Genomic DNA, 21,565 nt, shown 5'->3' with positions numbered 1-21,565 from the left:
GTCGACCCCGGTATACCACATTGATCCAATTCACTCTATTCCTTGCCCGCCTTTCACCCTCCTGCATGTTCAGGCCCCGATCACTCAAAATCTTTTTCACTCCATCTTTCCACCTCCTATTTGGTCTCCCACTTCTCCTAGTTCCCTCCACCTCCGACACATATATCCTCTTGGTCAATCTTTCCTCACTCATCCTCTCCATGTGCCCAAACCATTTCAAAACACCCTCTTCTGCTCTCTCAACCACGCTCTTTTTATTTCCACACATCTCTCTTACCCTTACATTATTTACTCAATCAAACCACCTCACACCACATATTGTCCTCAAACATCTCATTTCCAGCACATCCACCCTTCTGCGCACAACTCTATCCATAGCCCACGCCTCGCAACCATACAACATTGTTGGAACCAATATTTCTTCAAACATACCCATTTTTGCTTTCCGAGATAATGTTCTTGACTTCCAAACATTCTTCAAGGCTCCCAGGATTTTCGCCCCTTCCCCCACCCTATGACTCACTTCCGCTTCCATGGTTCCATCCGCTGCCAGATCCACTCCCAGATATCTAAAGCACTTTATTTCCTCCAGTCTTTCTCCATTCAAACTTACCTCCCAATTGACTTGACCCTCAACCCTACTGTACCTAATAACCTTGCTCTTATTCACATTTACTCTTAACTTTCTTCTTTCACACACTTTACCAAACTCAGTCACCAGCTTCTGCAGTTTCTCACATGAATCAGCCACCAGCGCTGTATCATCAGCGAACAACAACTGACTCACTTTCCAAGCTCTCTCATCCACAACAGACAGCATGCTTGCCCCTCTTTCCAAAACTCTTGCATTCACCTCCCTAACAACCCCATCCATAAACAAATTAAACAACCATGGAGACATCACACACCCCTGCCGCAAACCTACATTCAGTGAGAACAAATCACTTTCCTCTCTTCCTACACGTACACATGCCTTACATCCTTGATAAAAACTTTTCACTGCTTCTAACAACCTGCCTCCCACACCATATATTCTTAGTATTGTTGGAACCACTATTCCTTCAAACATACCCATTTTTGCTCCACGAGATAATGTTCTCGCCTTCCACACATTCTTCAATGCTCCCATAACCTTCTTCCCCTCCCACATTCTGTGATTCACTTCCGCTTCCATGGTTCCATGCGTTGCTATATCCATTCCCAGATATGTAAAACACTTCTTTTCCACCAGTTTTTCTCCATTCAAACTTACCTCCCAATCAACTTCTCCCTTGACCCTACTAACCCTAATAACCTTGCTCTCATTCACATTTACTCTCAGCTTTCTTCTTTCACACACTTACCAAACTAAGTCACCAACTTTTGCAGTTTCTCACCCGAATCATTATTATCAATATTATCATTATTATTATTTTTTTATTATACTATGTCGCTCTCTCCTGCGTTTGCGAGGTAGCACAAGGAAACAGATGAAAGAATGGCCCAACCCACCCACATACACATGTATATACATACACGTCCACACACACACACATATACATACCTATACATCTCAACGTATACATATATATACGCACACAGACATATACATATATACACATGTACATAATTCATACTGTCTGCCCTTATTCATTCCCATCGCCACCCCGCCACACATGAAATGAAAAGCCTCTCCCCCGTATGTGGACGAGGTAGCACTAGGAAAAGACAAAAAAGGCCCCATTCGTTCACACTCAGTCTCTAGCTGTCATGTATAATGCATTGAAACCACAGCTCCCTTTCCACATCCAGGCCCCACAAAATTTTCCATGGTTTACCACAGATGCTTCACATATCCTGGTTCAATTCATTGACAGCAAGTCGACCCTGGTATACCACATCATTCCAATTCACTCTATCCCTTGCATGCCTTTCACCCTCCTGCATGTTCAAGCCCGGATCACTCAAAATCTTTTTCACTCCATCCTTCCACCTCCAATTTGGTCTCCCACTTCTCGTTCCCTCCACCTCTGACACATATATCCTCTTAGTCAATCTCTCCTCACTCATTCTCTCCATGTGACCAAACCATTTCAAAACACCCTCTTCTGCTCTCTCAACTACACTCTTTTTATTACCACACATCTCTCTTACCCTTTCATTACTTACTCGATCAAACCACCTCACACCACATATTGTCCTCAAACATCTCATTTCCAGCACATCCACCCTCCTCCACACAACTCTATCTATAGCCCACGCCTCGCAACCATATAAAATTGTCGGTACCACTATTCCTTCAAACATACCCATTTTTGCTTTCTGGAATAATGTTCTTGCCTTCCACACACTTTTCAATGCTCCAAAAACTTTCACCCCCTCCCCCACCCTATGATTCACTTCTGCTTCCATGGTTCCATCCACTGCTAAATCCACTCGCAGATATCTAAAACACTTTACTTCCTCCAGTTTTTCTCCATTCAAACTTACCTCCTAATTGACTTGTCCTTCAACCCTACTGTACCTAATAACCTCGCTCTTATTCACATTTACTCTCAGCTTTCTTCTTTCGCACACTTTACCAAACTCAGTCACCAGCTCCTGCAGTTTCTCACCCAAATCAGCCATAAGCACTGTATCATTGGCGAACAACTGACTCACTTCCCAAGCTCTCTCATCCACAACAGACTATATACTTGCCCCTCTCTCCAAAACTCTTGCATTCACCTCCCTAACAACCCCATCCATAAATAAATCTAACAACCATGGAGACTTCACACACCCCTGCTATAAAACCGACATTCACTGAGAAACCAATCACTTTCCTCTCTTCCTACTCGTACACAAGCCTTACATCCTCTATAACAACTTTTCACTGCTTCTAACAACTTGCCTCCCACACCATATATTCTTAATACCTTCCATAGAACATCTCTATCAACTCTATCATATGCCTTCTCCAGATCCATACATGCTACATACAAATCCATTTGCTCTTCTAAGTATTTCTCACATACATTCTTCAAAGCAAACACCTGATCCACACATCCTCTACCACTTCTGAAGCCACACTGGTCTTCCCCAATCTGATGCTCTGTACATGCCTTCACCCTCTCAATCAATACTCTCCCATATAATTTACCAGGAATACTCAACAAACTTATACCTCTGTAATCTGAGCACTCACCTTTATCCCCTTTGCCTTTGTACAATGGCACTATGCAAGCATTTCGCCAATCCTCAGGCACCTCACTAACCAGTCAACAACAAAGTCACCCCCTTTTTTTATTAATTTCCACTGCAATACCATCCAAACCCACTGCCTTGCCGGCTTTCATCTCCCGCAAAGCTTTTACTACCTCCTCTCTGTTTACCAAATCATTCTCCCTAACCCTCCCACTTTGCACACCACCTTGACCAAAACACCCTATATCTGCCACTCTATCATCAAACACATTCAACAAACCTTCAAAATACGCACTCCATCTCCTTCTCACATCATCACTACTTGCTATCACCTCCCCATTAGCCCCCTTCACTGAAGTTTCTATTTGTTCCCTTGTCTTACGCACTTTATTCACCTCCTTCCAAAACATCTTTTTATTCTCCCTAAAATTCAATGATACTCTTTCACCCCAACTCTCATTTGCCCTCTTTTTCACCTCTTGCACCTTTCTCTTGACCTCCTGCCTCTTTCTTTTATACATCTCCCAGTCATTTGCATTATTTTCCTGCAAAAATCGTCCAAATGCCTTTCTCTTCTCTTTCACTCATACTACATTGTTCCATTTCACTATATTGCTTGCACGCCTCTCACCTTCCTGTATGTTCAGGCTCTAATTGCTCAAAATCTTTTTCACTCTATCCTGCCACCTCCAATTTAGTCTCCCACTTCTTGTTCTCTCCACCTCTGACACATATATCCTCTTTGCCAATGTTTCTTCACTCATTCTCTCTATATGTCCAAACCATTTCAACACATCTCATTCTCTCTCTATATGTCCAAACCATTTCAACACATCTCATTCTCTCTCTATATGTCCAAACCATTTCAACACATCTCATTCTCTCTATATGTCCAAACCATTTCAACACATCCTCTTCTCCTCTCCCAACCACACTCTTCTTATTTCCACACCTCTCTTATCCTTTCATTACTTACTTGATCAAACCACCTCACACCACATATTGTCCTCAAACATCTCCTTTCCAACAATCCACCCTTCTCCATACAGCCCTATCTATAGCCCATGCCTCTCAACCATATAATATTGTTGGAACTACCTTTCCTTCAAACATACTCATTTTTGCTCTACGAGATAATGTTCTTTCCTTCCACACATTCTTCATCGCTCCCAAAACCTTTGCCCTCTCTCCCACCCTGTGACACTTCCGCTTCCATGGTTCCATTCTCTGCTACGTCCACTTCGAGATATCTAAATACTTTACTTCCTCCAATTTCTCTCCATTCAAACTTACATCCCAATCAACTTGTCGCTTAACCCTACTAAACCTAATTACCCAGCTCTTATTCACATTTACTATCATCTTTCTCCTTTCACACACTTTTCCGAACTCAGTCACTATGTTCTGCAGTTTCTCCCTCAACTCAGCCACCAGAGCAGTATTATCGGTGAACAACATCTGACTTACTTCCCAGGCTCTCTCATCCCTAACAGACTGCATACTTGCCTCTCTCTCCAAAACTCTTGCATTTACCTCCCTAACCACACCATCTATAAACAAATGAAACAATCAAAGGGACCAACATTCACTGGGAATCCATCACTCTCCTCTCTTTCTACTCTTACACATGACTTACATCCTTGGTAAAAACTTTTCACTACTTCTAGCAACTTACCTCCCACACCATACACTCTTATGACTTTCCACAAAGCATCTCTATCAACCCTATCATATGCCTTCTCCAGATCCATAAATGCCACATACAAATCCATCTGTTTTTCTAATATTTCTCATACACATTCTTCAAAGCAAACACCTGATCCACACATCCTCTACCACTTCTGAAACCACACTACTCTTCCCCAATCTGATGCTCTGTACATGCCTTGATCCTCTCAGTCAATACCCTCCCATATAATTTCTCAACAAACTTATGCCTCTGTAGTTTGAACACTCACCTTTATCCCCTTTGCCTGTGTACAATGGCACTATGCATGCATTCTGCCAATTCTCAGGCACTTAACCATGATCCACACATACAGCGAATATCCTTACCAACTAATCAAAAACACAGTCACCCCCATTCTTAATATATTCAACTACAATACTATCCAAATCTGCCACCTTGCCAGATTTCATCTTCAGCAAAGCTTTCACTACCCATTCTCTCTTAATCAAACCATTCTCCCTGACTCTCTCACTTCACATACCACTCTGACCAAAACACCACACATCTGCCACTCTGTCATCAAACACATTCAAGAAACCTTCAAAATACTCAATCCATCTCCTCACTTACTCACTACCTGTTGTTACTTCCCTCTTTCCCCCTTTACTGATGTTCCTGTTTGCTCTCTTGTCTTATGCACATTATTCACCTCCTTCCAAAACATCTTTTTATTCTCCCTAAAGTTTAATGATATTCTCTCTCATCCCAGCTCTCATCTGACCTCTTTTTCAACCCTTGCACCTTGCTCTTGACCTCCTCCTACTTTCTTTTATACATCTCCCAGTTATTTGCACTCCTTCCTTGTAAGTATCGTCCAAACACCCCTCTTTTCTCTTTCACTAACAACTTTACTTCTTCATCCCATCATTCAGTACCCTTTCTAATCAGTCCACTTCCCATCTTTCTCATGCCACATGCATCTTTTGCACATGCCATCATGTGCTCCTTACCTATACTACATTCAGTCACTTCCATCTCCCTATCAATCACAATTCCTGCATATGCTTTTCCTGGTATACTTAACAGACTTATTCCCCCATAATTGCTAGATAAATCCTTGGCCCCATTCCCTCTGAATAAAAGAATAATAATAGCTTTCACCCAATGCTTAGTCACAAACTTTTACTTCCATGCTAAATTACATATCACATGCATCCACTCTAACACACTTTCTCCTCCATACTTCAACATTTCACCCATAATCCTATCCATCTCCTATATTTTCTTTAATCAAGGTCCTCTGAGTACTTTTCCAGCTCCATGTGGGTGAGGTATATGGCCCACATGGAATACCCCCTGGAGTCCTCAGGAAATATGCTTCCAAGCTATCTCGCTTCTTTACCCATCTATTTTGTCTTTTTGCAAAAACCCAGACTTTTCCTTCTTGGAAGATGCTTCAATGCACCTTTCAAACTCTCCTTAACTCCTACTAGGAGAGTCTTAGAAAATCTCTTTGACTTATTTTCTCAAACGCTTATATCGAATTCCTTCATTCCTATTACTAACATGGCTTTTGGAGACCAGGTTTCAATGGTGTTATTTCATATGTGATTCACTTTTGCTCCTCCTTCCTCTGGGATTCTGGTGAAACTTTTGTAATGATGCTCTATTTTTCAAACCATTTGACAGGGTGTGGCATGTCTTTGCTTTCCAAAACTTCTTACATTTGATATTTCACTTCTGTCTGTGGCCCATCTATTACAGCAGCTGTTGAAGCAACTTCTCCCTTTTAGCCTATCAATAGTGCTGTCTCTCTTGTTCTGTCCAATTGCTTGCCCTCTTTCTTCCCTCCATAAACGATCTCTCTAACTATTTTACTAACATGTTTCAACTTATTTTTCCTTCTGTCCTCACTCTAATACTCGCTCTCTCTCTAAAAATAAACATACCCCCCCTCTCAATTTGGACCCATGCAGCATCTCAGAATATGGATGCAGTAACAGGTTATATACAACAGTACTAAGATGTCATTCCTCCTTGTATCTCTTTCTGTTACTTGTTTTCCTCAGCTCAGTTTCAAAACACAGCAAATCAACCCTTAATGAATATGAACATATTGGGCATAAACATATAGCCCACTCTATCTTGGGAATAACCACACAATCAACATCATTAAGTCAGCTTCCCAAAACTTTGTGTCCTATAAAGTTGCTCTAATCATTCTTCTTGTGAGCAACAATTTCATATCTACAAGGATCTTATTCCCCCTAGTATGAAGTACTGCTCACATATCTTGGACAGAATCAAAAGCCTTCAGTCTCATAAATTTTTCAGACAACACCTCAATGCAACCACCCTTTTCTGTTTAGAGTAAATGATGATATCCTCTTCCTTTTCTGCAGCTATCATTTTGACCAATACTCAGGTAAGCTGTCTGTATTTGTCCCTGTCACCAAGGATTGGACCCAAGGCATACATCCTGCTGCTGCTTCCCACAGTTTCTGCATGAAAACCAGCCCCACAAGGATGTATCATTATGATACCTTCTTTCCTAAAACACCAAAACTGTGGAATTTGCTTCCTTCTCTCATCTTTCACTCTCCTTATACCCTTTTCACCTTTACCATTTCAGCTGTCATGGCCTTGATGGGGGCATCTTTAGATCATGCGATGTCAGTCACAATTAGGAAATAAAAAGTGCAACATGCAAAATGCAGTGGTTGGTGCAAAAATGCTGAACCCTGACTACAATCTCCCTATAATGCGAGAGTCCATTTATGATTTCACAGAAGTTGAAATGTCAAGCAATCTCTTTTAAGTTCAACAATTTCAATTAGCATTAACCTCTAGAGGGCCCTACCACACTAATACATTCTATGGTACAGAGAACTAAGTCATACTTGTATGGATTACCCCTTCTTGACCTCATTTAAATTCAAAGGCACACATTATCTGTATGGAGAAGTGCTTTATGTGAAAATGAACTGTAATTAGCACTGGGAAAAAATCCTTGAGTTACAGCTACCCATTACCCCCATAGTGAACCTAGCTGTACTTGTACATTTTGCCTTTTCCCCACTGTCATTTCAAATGAAAGGCGGGCTTGATTAGCAAGCAGAGATATCTTTTGGTCACAAGCAACTACATATGGCACTGAGAAGAATCTTAATGTCTTAGTTACCCATACAACATGAAGGAGGAAAGTAAATCCTTCATGTACAACCCTCATTAATTAGAGGTTAATTTCCAACAGTCTTCAGGGAACAAATCATGGAGATAATGATTTAGAAAATAATGAACTGCTAGCATTGGGAAAAGTTCTATTTGTATAAGTCATCCACTGATGGTGTTAAAAATGGGTCAAACATGTATGAGTCAGTTAAGTCAACAAATACATGATAAACTGAAGTTGCTTAGTGGGCAACATTCACACCTGTACAACAACTTATATGGGTAATTCATCAGTTTCCCTTTCCTGCACCTTTCTTGATATTTCCTATCAACTGATAAGGTTAAGATCTTAATTCTTTTCTGATACACCCCAGTACCAGGGAAACCCCTAAATTTCCAGGCTCAGCCCTAAAAAGATTAAATAGGCACATTATCATATTTTCTAAATAATGGACAAATTATCAACAGCAGTGCAGTACTTTAAACTTATGTTTCTTAAATACATACCACAGCCCAGCTCATCTGATCGATCAAGACAATCATCACTACCATCACACTTCAAACTCTGAGGTATGCAGCCCTTTGTCCTCACACACATGTATTCATCATGGCTGCAATTTTGTAAGATCTGAGGAGCATAAGAAAATGTCAGAAAGACATCAACATCTGTTCTCTAACACTTACTGAAATAAAAACTTTTATCACCATATATCAATTACAAGCACTATTAGTCACTTAACTGAAAATACATATGTACAGAGGGAATAAATATTCAATAATATCACAATAATCCTGATTTCAATATTTCCACAAAAGAAATTTACTATTATAAATCTACACTTGTGAAACAGTGTATCAGTGTGAGAAGAAAAGATAATCCTTACTAGTGCAGAGGGGTCTGACAATGGCTAAGTAATACACATTAGTACAAAGCAGAAGTTGGTGGGCAGTCAATGACAAAGGAGGTAATTTACCAGTACTAACTGCCTGGGTAATGGGAGGGGTAGTGTCGGCTGTGTTTAGAGCCAGCACTTCACTGGTTGTCAAACTGCACTTCTCTGGCCCAGGAGCTGTCTTTTCTTTCTCCATCACCCACATGTGGACTACAGGCATTCTGTCCACAAACATACAATCTCTCCTTGTCATACAAAACACTTGACAACACTTAACTCACACAGCTCATTCTTCTTAACTCTATATTTTTCTGCAGTGAGCACCATGCACTAGCCCTGCCTTTTGGCAAAATGGTAGGAGCAATAGACAAGTGGTGGGTAGGAACACTTAGGCAGGAGCATTAGGTATAAGTAATCAGTAGGAACACTGGTAGGAGCCTCTGTAAGCACAGCACTAGAGTTGCCCTCTGCCAGGGGCCTGTTAAGGGTGAGATACTAAAGGTTATGGAGCAGCACTGGAGTTCACTAGTTATGGAGACTCTATTGCCATGGACACCACCTTGAAGGAGTTACAGTTGGAACAGGTGTCAGAGATATATGTACAGATAGATAGATAGTATGAATTTGACTGATGTGGTACAAGGGGAGTGATGTGCTGTTATTCAACTAAACCAGGGCATCTGAAGTGGTGACAGTGTATTTTAGCATAAACTGGGGGTCTAGCTATAACTGATAGGCTCTGGGTTTAGTATATCTATAAATGACATATAGTGAGAGGATGCATGCTAATGAGGCCACTGTTCATGTACTCCTCATACTAAAACATAAAGAGCAACTGGTATAAAAAAAAAATGTCATCATAATTTTTTGTTTTTCAAATTTAATGATGTATGGATCATGGTGAAGTGCCTAAGGATAGGCAGAATGTGTACACAGTGCCACTGTACAAAGGCAAAGGGGATAAAGGAGTGTTCAAACCACAGACACATAAGTTTGTTGAGGATTCCTAGGAAGTTATATGGGAGGGTATTGATTGAGAGGGTGAAGGCATGTACAGAGCATCAGACTGGGGAAGAGTAGTGTGGTTTCAGAAAAGGCAGAGGATGTGTGGATCAGGTGTTTGCTTTGATGAATGTGTGTTAAAAATACTTAGAAAAACATATGGATTTGTATGTGGCATGTATGGCAAAGGATAGGGTTCATAAAGATGCTTTGTGGAAGGTCTTAGGAGTATATGGTGTGGGAGAAAGCTGCTCGAAGCAGTGAAAAGCTTTTATCAAGGATGTACAGCATGTGTACAAGTAGGGAGAGAGGAGAGTGATTGGTTCCCAGTGAAGCTCGGTCTGCGATGTCTCCATGGTCGTTTAATTTGTTTATGGATTGGGTGGTTAGCGAGGTAAATGCAAGAGTTTTGGAGAGATAGACAAGTGTGCAGTCTGTTGGGGATGAGACAGCCTGGGAAGTGAGTCAGTTGTTGTTCGCCAATGATACTACTAGCATGGGCTATGGACAGGGTTGTATGAAGGAGGCTGGATGTGCTGGATATTAAATGCTTGAGGACAATGAGTGGTGTGAGGTGGTTTGATTGCATAAGTAATGAAAAGGTAAGAGATGTGTGGAAAAAAAAAAAAATAGTGTGCTTGCGAGAGCAGAGAGGGTGTGTTGAAATGGTTTGGACATATGGAGAAAATGAGTGAATTAAGATTGACAGAGGATATATGTGTCAGAGGTGGAGGGAACAAGAAGAAGCAGGAGACCAGATTGGAAGGAGAAGGATGGAGTGAAAAAGATTTCGAGCGATCGGGGCCTAAACATACAGGAAGGTGAGAGGCATGCAAGGAACTGGGTGAATTGGAACAATGTGGTGTTCCAGGGTCAATGGACTAAACGAGGGCATGTGAAATGTCTGCGGTAAACCATGGAAAGGTCTGTGGAGCCTGGATGTGGATAGGGAACTGTGGTTTCAGTGCATTACACATGACAGCTAAAGACTGAGTGTGAACAAATGTGGCCTTTTTGTCTGCATTCCTGGGGCTATCTTGCTGAAGCAGGGGATAGCAATGCTGTTTTCCCGTGGGGCAGGGAGCGACAGGAATGGATGAAGGCAAGCATGTATGATTATGCACCCCACAGGAAACAACATCACTATCCCCTGCTTCAGCAAGGTAGCACCAGGAAACAGACAAAAAAAGACACATTCGTTCACACTCAGTCTCTAGCTGTCATGTATAATGTATCGAAACCACAGCTCCCTATCCATATCCATGCCCCACAGACCTTTCCTAGGTCTACCCCAGACATTTCACATGTCCTGGCTCAGTCCACTGACAGCATGTTGACCTTGGTGTACCACATCATTCCATTTCACTCTATTCCTTTCATGCCTCTCACCCTCCTGTATGTTCAAGCCCCAATTGCTCAAAATCTTTTTCACTCCATCCTTCCACCTTCAACTTGGTCTCCCGATTCTCCCTATTCCCTCCACCTCTGACACATATATCATCTTTCTCAATCTTTCATCACTCATTCTCTCCATAGGTCCAAGCCATTTCAACACACCCTCTTCTGCTCTCTCAACCACACTCTTTTTATTTCCACACATCTCTTTTACCCTACCAATGACTACTCAATCAAACCACCTCATACCACATACTGTCCTCAAACATTTCATTTCCAACACATCCTTCTTCTCCATACAACCCTATCTATAGCCCATGCCTTGCAACTAAATAAAATTATTGTAACTACTATTCCTTCAAAGATACCCATTTTTGCTCTTCATCACTCTCAGAACCTCTGCTCCCTCCCCCACCCTGTGATTCAGTTTCACTTCCATGGTTCCATTCACTGCTAAGTCCACTTCCAGATATCTGAAACATCTCTTTTCCTCCAATTTTCCTTCATTCAAACGTACATCTCAATTAACTTATCCCTCAACCCTACTGAATCTAATAACCTTGTTCTTATTCACATTTACTCTTAACTTTCTCCTTGTGCAGTTTCTCACTCGCATCAGCCACATTGGTAAACAACAACTGACTCACTTCCCAAGACCTATCATCCCAAACAGACTGCATACTTGCCCCTCTTTCCAAAACTCTTGCATTTACCTCCCTAACCACCCTATCCATAAACAGATTAAACAACCATGGGGACATCACACTCTCCTACAACAAACCGGCATTCACTTAGAACCAATCACTCTTCTCTCTTCCTACTTGTAAACATGCTGTACATCCTTGGTAAAAACTTTCACTGCTTCTAGCAACTTACCTCCAATACCATATACCCTTAAGACCTTCCACAAAGCATCTCTATCAAACCTATCATGTGCCCTCTCCAGATCCATAAAAGTTCCATACAAATCCATCTGTTTTTCTAAGTTTTTCTCATACACATTCTTCAAAACAAACACCTGATCCACACATCCTCTACCCCTTCTGAAACCACACTGCTCTTCCCCAATCTGATGCTCTCTCTGTGCATACCACACTCTCAATCAATACCCTCCCATATAATTTCCCAGGAATGCTCAACAAACTTATGCCTCTGTAGTTGGAACACTCACTTTTATCTCCTTTGCCTTTGTACAATGGCACTATGAATGCATTCTGCCAATCCTCTGGCACTTAACCATGGTCTATACACACTTTTAATATCCTTACCAACCAATCAACAATACAGTCACCCCATTTTTTAATAAATTCTACTGCAATGCCATCCAAACCCACTGCCTTGCCAGATTTCATCTTCCACAAAGCTTTCACTATCTCTTCTCTCTTAACCAAACCATTCTCCCTAACTCTCTCACTTCACACACAACCCCAACCAAAACACCCTATATCTGCCACTCCATCATCAAACATATTCAATTAACTTTTAAAATATTCACTCCATCTCCTTCTCACTTCATAACTATCTGTAATTACTTCCCTAATTGCCCCCTTTACCAATGTTCCCATTTGTTCTCTTGTTCTGTTCTTCTGTTTGGTTTTCCACTTTTTATATCTTCGTATTTGTTTACTAAAGTCTTGGGCCTGCAAGGAGTTACTAGTCAGTTCCCAATGTGACCTGTGACCCGTGGGGGAGTTGCTCACTCTCAACTCTAAGTTTTTATATATGATTATTTCACAATTCCTCCCATATGGTTATTTGGAATAAATACATCATACTTTCTCCCAGATAAAAGTTTCTTGCCCTGTGTCTGAGGGTATTTGAATTCATGGCATGTCTGCAGAAGAGTGATGCCAACAGCTTTAGTGTGCAAAATTTGTTCAACATTTCTCTAAAAACAAATGTAGTATTTCACACAACTTTGGCTTAATAATGCAATATCCTTTCCCACTTCTCTTAGTTCTTTTCTTGCATTTTACATACTTTGAAGATCTGGAAGTAAAGAATTTTTTCTTGCGGCAAAGCCTCTATGTTTGAAGAATTTTTCTTGGTCAACTGGCTGTGGCACTCAGGTGACTAGAAAACTTTCCTTTATCATTTCACAATCACTCGATATTTCAGAGACTCAACATTATATATGTCACAGTGTAACCAGACCCTGGATGTAGCAGAAAACCAGGAGCAGGTTTCAAATGTCATGAGTATTCAATGTATATTTGTGCAGCACTCTTTCACAAACCCCATCCATCCACATTCTTTCAGCTCTAACTAGAACAAAGCATTCTGACATACAACTGAACTGAATTTTAAAGAATGAGCATTTACTAAGCATTTAAATAGTGGTAAACTTATCACAGGCAAAGAATGCTAAGTAATCAGCAAATTGCATGTGTGACTTACAAGGTAACTCAAGCAAATCATTCATAATCATATTCCAACCACTAAAGATCAGTTTTTCCACAAATACTGAAATGTTTGTACACAAGTAAACTCTAATATCACATGCTAGAACATATCAAACTTATGTCTTCCCCAAAAATGAAACAATGTGACGTGCATCACTATGGAGAACTGGAAAACATGCTTGAGCCTTCAAGCCATAATACTTTCACATCAGTGAATTATGAACCATAAATAACTTTTCTCTACAGTGACTATGGAACAGATAATGAGTAAAAAAAATCTAAATACTCTCTCTAATCATCTAATTACCAAATAATACAGTACCAGTGCAGGTTACATATCTTAAACTGAAATTACAAACATGGTTTTTCATTCATTTTGTTATCGTGTAAATGCATTTCTTTCCTTTAATAATAAAATGCTTGGAAACAAAGAACATATCTGAAGGAGATTTTAAGATTTTAGTCATATATTTCATGATGAAAAAAGCAAAATAATGTTGTTCATCTCCAACAACCATTGCTGAAAAAATCTAGTTCTTTATCTATTTACAGTTTGGGATTACAAGCAGAGTAAGCATGATATTCATTTTTGTAGAATTCTTCCCTCATGAGTATATCATGAATTTTGACAGTTTAAAGTCTGATAGTTCTTACTTATCATGCATATTAAGAATGATGAATGTTAGCTGGTGCTCCTTGCACGATGACAACGAGCCGGTGGAATGATTCTGAACAGAGCTGGTGGGATTTAAATCTAATACTACTCAGCCTTGACATTATTATAAAAAGCAATATGACTGAAAATTCTTTTAAAGATTCCAACATTGATGTAAATCAATAATTGAAAAGTTAACTAAAAAATACGATACTTTTGTTTAAAAAATGCTCCTACGGTAAGACATTAGTGTCATTCTCTGAATCTTTTTGTACCCTAATTTTCAAAGGCTGCTATTATAAAATGTTGCTCCATGAGCCTTCATTATGTGAGGACCCTTGTTAAGAGTAGTCTCAAAAGATGATCAAAAAGCTAAAAGGGAAAAATCAGACTGAAGGATTATACAAGAAGGGTATAAGCATGCACCACACATTATGTAACTGCTCTACATAAGCCAATCTTCTGAAAAATAAGAAACTGTGCAAACACACGGACTATAATTCTTACCTTGTCTTCACATCTTGTTTCATCACTTCCATCTGGACAATCCTGTACTCCATCACAAATTTGAGATACTGCTATACAGGTGCTATTGGACCCACAATATGTACAACCTTGAATTTCTTGACACTTTTCCTAGCACAAGATCAAAAAGAATAAACACACTTTTGTAAAATTACACAAAAAATAAAGACAAATATCTAAATAGCAAGGAGACAATCACTTGCAGTTATGTTAAGGATATAATTTTTTTCATTTCATGACACCTACACTGCATAAACCAACAATCAGCCCACCCATTTAATGCAATTAATCAGGGGCTTCAATGCCACTAAATCCCACATATCTCTACATGAATAATACATAACCTCAAGTGAAAAATAGAAATCAACAATGGAAATGGCATTTCATGAAACTTAGAAAATGGTATTTTGATAAGACTGAAAACACAGAAATGTACTCAAACTATTGTTGGAAATCAAATCAGATTAAAAACCCTATTGCATGTAGTAAGGGCTATAAAATGTACTGTATAATGTACACAAAATTAATTATTTTATTTATTCTATTTTGCTTTGTCACTGTCTCCCGCATTAGTGAGGTAGCGCAAGGAAACAGACAAAAGAATAGCCCAACCCACCCACATACACATGTATATAGATACACTTCCACACACACAAATATACATACCTATACATCTCAACGTATACATATATATACACACACAGACATATACATATATACACATGTACATAATTCATACTGTCTGCCTTTATACATTCCCATCGCCACCTCGCCACACGTGAAATAACAACCCCCTCCCCCTCATGTGTGTGAGGTAGCGCTAGGAAAAGACAACAAAGGCCCCATTCATTCACACTCAGTCTCTAGCTGTCATCTAATAATGCACCGAAACCACAGCTCCCTTTCCACATCCAGGCCCCACATAACTTTCTATGGTTTACCCCAGACGCTTCACATGCCCTGGTTCAATCCATTGACAGCACATCGACCCCGGTATACCACATCGTTCCAATTCACTCTATTCCTTGCACGCCTTTCACCCCCCTGCATGTTCAGACCCCGATCACTCAAAATCTTTTTCACTCCATCTTTCCACCTCCAATTTGCTCTCCCACTTCTCGTTCCTGCCACCTCTGACACATATACCCTCTTGGTCAATCTTTCCTCACACATTCTCTCCATGTGATCAAACCATTTCAAAACACCCGCTTCTGCTCTCTCAACCACACTCTTTTTATTACCACATTTCTCTCTTACCCTTACATTACTTACTCAATCAAACCACCTCACACCACATATTGTCCTTAAACATCTCATTTCCAGCACATCCACCCTCCTCCGCACAACTCTATCTATAGCCCACACCTCGCAACAATATAACATTGTTGGAACCACTATTCCTTCAAACACCCATTTTTGCTTTCCGAGATAATGTTCTTGACTTCCACACATTCTTCAAAGCTTCCAGAACTTTCGCCCCCTTCCCCACCCTATGATTCACTTCCGCTTCCATGGTTCCATCCGCTGCCAAATCCACTCCCAGATATCTAAAACACTTCACTTCCTCCAGTTTTTCTCTATTCAAACTTACCTCCCAATTGACTTGACCCTCAACCCTACTGTACCTAATAACCTTGCTCTTATTCACGTTTACTCTTAACTGTCTTCTTTCATACACTTTACCAAACTCAGTCACCAGCTTCTGCAGCTTCTCACATGAATCAGCCACCAGCGCTGTATTCTCAGCAAACAACAACTGACTCACTTCCCACGCTCTCTCATCCACAACAGACTGCATACTTGCCCCTCTTTCCAAAACTTGCATTCACCTCCCTAACAACCCCATCTATAAACAAATTAAACAACCATGGAGACATCACACACCCCTGCCACAAACCTGCATTCACTGAGAACCAATCACTTTCCTCTCTTCCTACATGTACACATGCCTTACATCCTCGATAAAAACTTTTCACTGCTTCTACAACTTGCCTCCCACACCAAATATTCTTAATACCTTCCACAGAGCATCTCTATCAACTCTATCATATGCCTTCTCCAGATCCATAAATGCTACATACAAATCCATTTGCTTTTCTATGTATTTCTCACATACATTCTTCAAAGCAAACACCTGATCCACACATCCTCTAACACTTCTGAAACCACACTGCTCTTCCCCAATCTGATGCTCTGTACATGCTTTCACCCTCTCAATCAATACCCTCCCATATAATTTCCCTGGAATACTCAACAAACTTATACCTCTGTAATTTGAGCACTCACCTTTGTCCCCTTTGCCTTTGTACAATGGCACTATGCAAACATTCCGCCAATCCTCAGGCACCTCACCATGAGTCATACATACATTAGATAACCTTACCAACCAGTCAACAATACAGTCACCCCCTTTTTTCATAATTCCATTGCAATACCATCCAAACCCGCTGCCTTGCTGGCTTTCATCTTCCGCATAGCTTTTACTACCTCTTCTCTGTTTACCAAATCATTTTCCCTAACCCTCTCACTTTGCACACCCTATATCTGCCACTCTATCATTAAACACATTCAACAAACCTTCAAAATACTCACGCCATCTCCTTCTCACATCACCACTACTTGTTATCACCTCCCCATTAGCCCCCTTCACTGAAGTTCCCATCTGTTCCCTTGTCTTACACACTTTATTTACCTCCTTCCAGAACATCTTTTTATTCTCCCTAAAATTTAATGATACTCTCTCACAACAACTCTTATTTGCCCTCTTTTTCACCTCTTGCACCTTTCTCTTGACCTCTTGCCTCTTTCTTTTATACATCTCCCACTCATTTGCATTATTTACGTACAAAAATCATCCAAATGCCTCTTTCTTCTCTTTCACTAATAATCTCACTTCTTCATCCCACCACTCACTACCTTTTCTAATCAACCCACCTCCCACGCTTCTCATGCCACAAGCATCTTTTGCACAAGCTATCACTGCTTCCCTAAATACATCCCATTCCTCCTCCACTCCCCTTACCTCCTTTGTTCTCACCTTTTTCCATTTTGTACTCAGTCTCTCCTGGTACTTCCTCACACGTCTCCTTCCCAAGCTCACTTACTCTCACCACTCTCTTCACCCCAGCATTCTCTCTTCTTTTCTGAAAACCCCTACAAATCTTCACCTTTGCCTCCACAAGATAATGATCAAACATCCCTCCAGTTGCACCTCTCAGCACAGTAACATCCAAAAGTCTCTCTTTCGCGTGCCTATCAATTAGAACGTAATCCAATAATGCTCTCTGGCCATCTCTCCTACCTACATACGTATACTTATGTATATCTCTCTTTTTAAACCAGGTATTCCCAATCACCAGTCCTTTTTCAGCACATAAATCTACAAGCGAAAATTTTGGGAGCCTTGAAAAATGTGTGGAAGTCGAGAACATTATCTCGGAAAGCAAAAATGGGTATGTTTGAGGGAATAGTGGTTCCAACAATGTTGTATGGTTGCGAGGCGTGGGCTATGGATAGAGATGTGCGCAGGAGGATGGATGTGCTGGAAATGAGATGTTTGAGGACAATGTGTGGTGTGAGGTGGTTTGATCGAGTAAGTAACGTAAGGGTAAGAGAGATGTGTGGAAATAAAAAGAGCGTGGTTGAGAGAGCAGAAGAGGGTGTTTTGAAATGGTTTGGGCACATGGAGAGAATGAGTGAGGAGAGATTGACCAAGAGGATATATGTGTCGGAGGTGGAGGGAACGAGGAGAAGAGGGAGACCAAATTGGAGGTGGAAAGATGGAGTGAAAAAGATTTTGTGTGATCGGGGCCTGAACATGCAGGAGGGTGAAAGGAGGGCAAGAAATAGAGTGAATTGGAGTCATGTGGTATACAGGGGTTGACGTGCTGTCAGTGGATTGAAGCAAGGCATGTGAAGCGTCTGGCGTAAACCATGGAAAGCTGTGTAGGTATGTATATTTGCGTGTGTGGACGTGTGTATGTACATGTGTATGGGGGGGGGGTTGGGCCATTTCTTTCGTCTGTTTCCTTGCGCTACCTCGCAGAGGCGGGAGACAGCGACAAAGTAAAAAAAAAAAAAAAAAAAAAAAAAAAAAAAAAATCTACAAGCTCTTCACCATTTCCATTTACAACACCAAATTAGGTTCTGTAAATAAAATGTTGTGGTAAAAGAATAACTATCAAAGTAATCCACAATTCAAGATAACAAAATGATCAAAATGTGATTTTCTATTTCAGTTGGCAATCCTCGATTATCAAAAAATTGTAAAATCAAAAAGATTTAAAAATATTTCAAATCACACACACCACACTGCAGGAATTAGTGTTTTCAACATTCATTGTTTTGTGGTGCTGGTAATTGTTTACCATCACTCATGTGCTTTCTGGTGAGGTGTTGTGTGGTGCTCTTGCACATTTGTGTACTTTGTGCACTCTGGATTACTATTGTGGACAACAGCCCTTTTAAGCGTTGTCAGTAATGGTCTGACAGTTCCTTGAAGCCATCTACATCTCACACAAAGTGCAAGAGGAAAGTTTGAAGTCTAAAAAGAAGATGGAGTTAGGCAAAAGGTTGGCTAAAGACAAATCTAAGGCGAAATATATATAAAACTTCGTCATTTGTTTATTTGATTACTTATATAAATATTTCTGGTATGTAAAATTTTTTTTTTTTTTCTTTTATACTTTGTAGCTGTCTCCCGCGTTTGCGAGGTAGCGCAAGGAAACAGACGAAAGAAATGGCCCAACCCCCCCCCATACACATGTATATACATACGTCCACACACGCAAATATACATACCTACACAGCTTTCCATGGTTTTCCCCAGACGCTTCACATGCCTTGATTCAATCCACTGACAGCACGTCAACCCCGGTATACCACATCGCTCCAATACACTCTATTCCTTGCCCTCCTTTCACCCTCCTGCATGTTCAGGCCCCGATCACACAAAATCTTTTTCACTCCATCTTTCCACCTCCAATTTGGTCTCCCTCTTCTCCTCGTTCCCTCCACCTCCGACACATATATCCTCTCGGTCAATCTTTCCTCACTCATTCTCTCCATGTGCCCAAACCACTTCAAAACACCCTCTTCTGCTCTCTCAACCACGCTCTTTTTATTTCCACACATCTCTCTTACCCTTACGTTACTCACTCGATCAAACCACCTCACACCACACATTGTCCTCAAACATCTCATTTCCAGCACATCCATCCTCCTGCGCACAACTCTATCCATAGCCCACGCCTCGCAACCATACAACATTGTTGGAACCACTATTCCTTCAAACATACCCATTTTTGCTTTCCGAGATAATGTTCTCGACTTCCACACATTCTTCAAGGCCCCCAGAATTTTCGCCCCCTCCCCCACCCTATGATCCACTTCCGCTTCCATGGTTCCATCCACTGCCAGATCCACTCCCAGATATCTAAAACACTTCACTTCCTCCAGTTTTTCTCCATTCAAACTCACCTCCCAATTGACTTGACCCTCAACCCTACTGTACCTAATAACCTTGCTCTTATTCACATTTACTCTTAACTTTCTTCTTCCACACACTTTACCAAACTCAGTCACCAGCTTCTGCAGTTTCTCACATGAATCAGCCACCAGCGCTGTATCATCAGCGAACAACAACTGACTCACTTCCCAAGCTCTCTCATCCCCAACAGACTTCATACTTGCCCCTCTTTCCAAAACTCTTGCATTTACCTCCCTAACAACCCCATCCATAAACAAATTAAACAACCATGGAGACATCACACACCCCTGCCGCAAACCTACATTCACTGAGAACCAATCACTTTCCTCTCTTCCTACACGTACACATGCCTTACATCCTCGATAAAAACTTTTCACTGCTTCTAACAACTTTCCTCCCACACCATATATTCTTAATACCTTCCACAGAGCATCTCTATCAACTCTATCATATGCCTTCTCCAGATCCATAAATGCTACATACAAATCCATTTGCTTTTCTAAGTATTTCTCACATACATTCTTCAAAGCAAACACCTGATCCACACATCCTCTACCACTTCTGAAACCACACTGCTCTTCCCCAATCTGATGCTCTGTACATGCCTTCACCCTCTCAATCAATACCCTCCCATATAATTTACCAGGAATACTCAACAAACTTATACCTCTGTAATTTGAGCACTCACTCTTATCCCCTTTGCCTTTGTACAATGGCACTATGCACGCATTCCGCCAATCCTCAGGCACCTCACCATGAGTCATTTCTTTTCTTTCTTTCATACTATTCGCCATTTCCCGCATTAGCGAGGTAGCGTTGAGAACAGAGGACTGGGCCATTGAGGGAATATCCTCACCTGGGCCCCTTCTCTGTTCCCTCTTTTGGAAAATTAAAAAAAAAAAAAACATACATACATTAAATAACCTTACCAACCAGTCAACAATACAGTCACCCCCTTTTTTAATAAATTCCACTGCAATACCATCCAAACCTGCTGCCTTGCTGGCTTTCATCTTCCGCAAAGCTTTCACTACCTCTTCTCTGTTTACCAAATCATTTTCCCTAACCCTCTCACTTTGCACACCACCTCGACCAAAACACCCTATATCTGCCACTCTATCATCAAACACATTCAACAAACCTTCAAAATACTCACTCCATCTCCTTCTCACATCACCACTACTTGTTATCACCTCCCCA

The 21,565-nt window shown here is 40.8% G+C and overlaps 1 protein-coding gene across 1 annotated transcript in view; it reads right to left on the bottom strand.

Moving 5' to 3' along the window:
• The window catches only part of LRP1 (LDL receptor protein 1), a 1,167,923-nt gene that overhangs the window by 688,198 nt on the left and 458,160 nt on the right, over positions 1-21,565 (bottom strand). Inside the window, exons 22-23 of the mRNA XM_071663699.1 lie at positions 14,860-14,988; positions 8,513-8,633 (exon numbers count right to left, since the gene is read on the bottom strand). Coding sequence (XP_071519800.1) covers positions 8,513-8,633; positions 14,860-14,988 — 250 coding nt within the window. The remainder of the gene's footprint in view (positions 1-8,512; positions 8,634-14,859; positions 14,989-21,565) is intronic.

Source organism: Panulirus ornatus, chromosome 1 (assembly GCF_036320965.1).
Source record: "Panulirus ornatus isolate Po-2019 chromosome 1, ASM3632096v1, whole genome shotgun sequence".
NCBI classification, from domain to species: Eukaryota; Metazoa; Arthropoda; class Malacostraca; order Decapoda; family Palinuridae; genus Panulirus; species Panulirus ornatus.
This window is presented reverse-complemented; position numbering and strand designations above follow the sequence as displayed.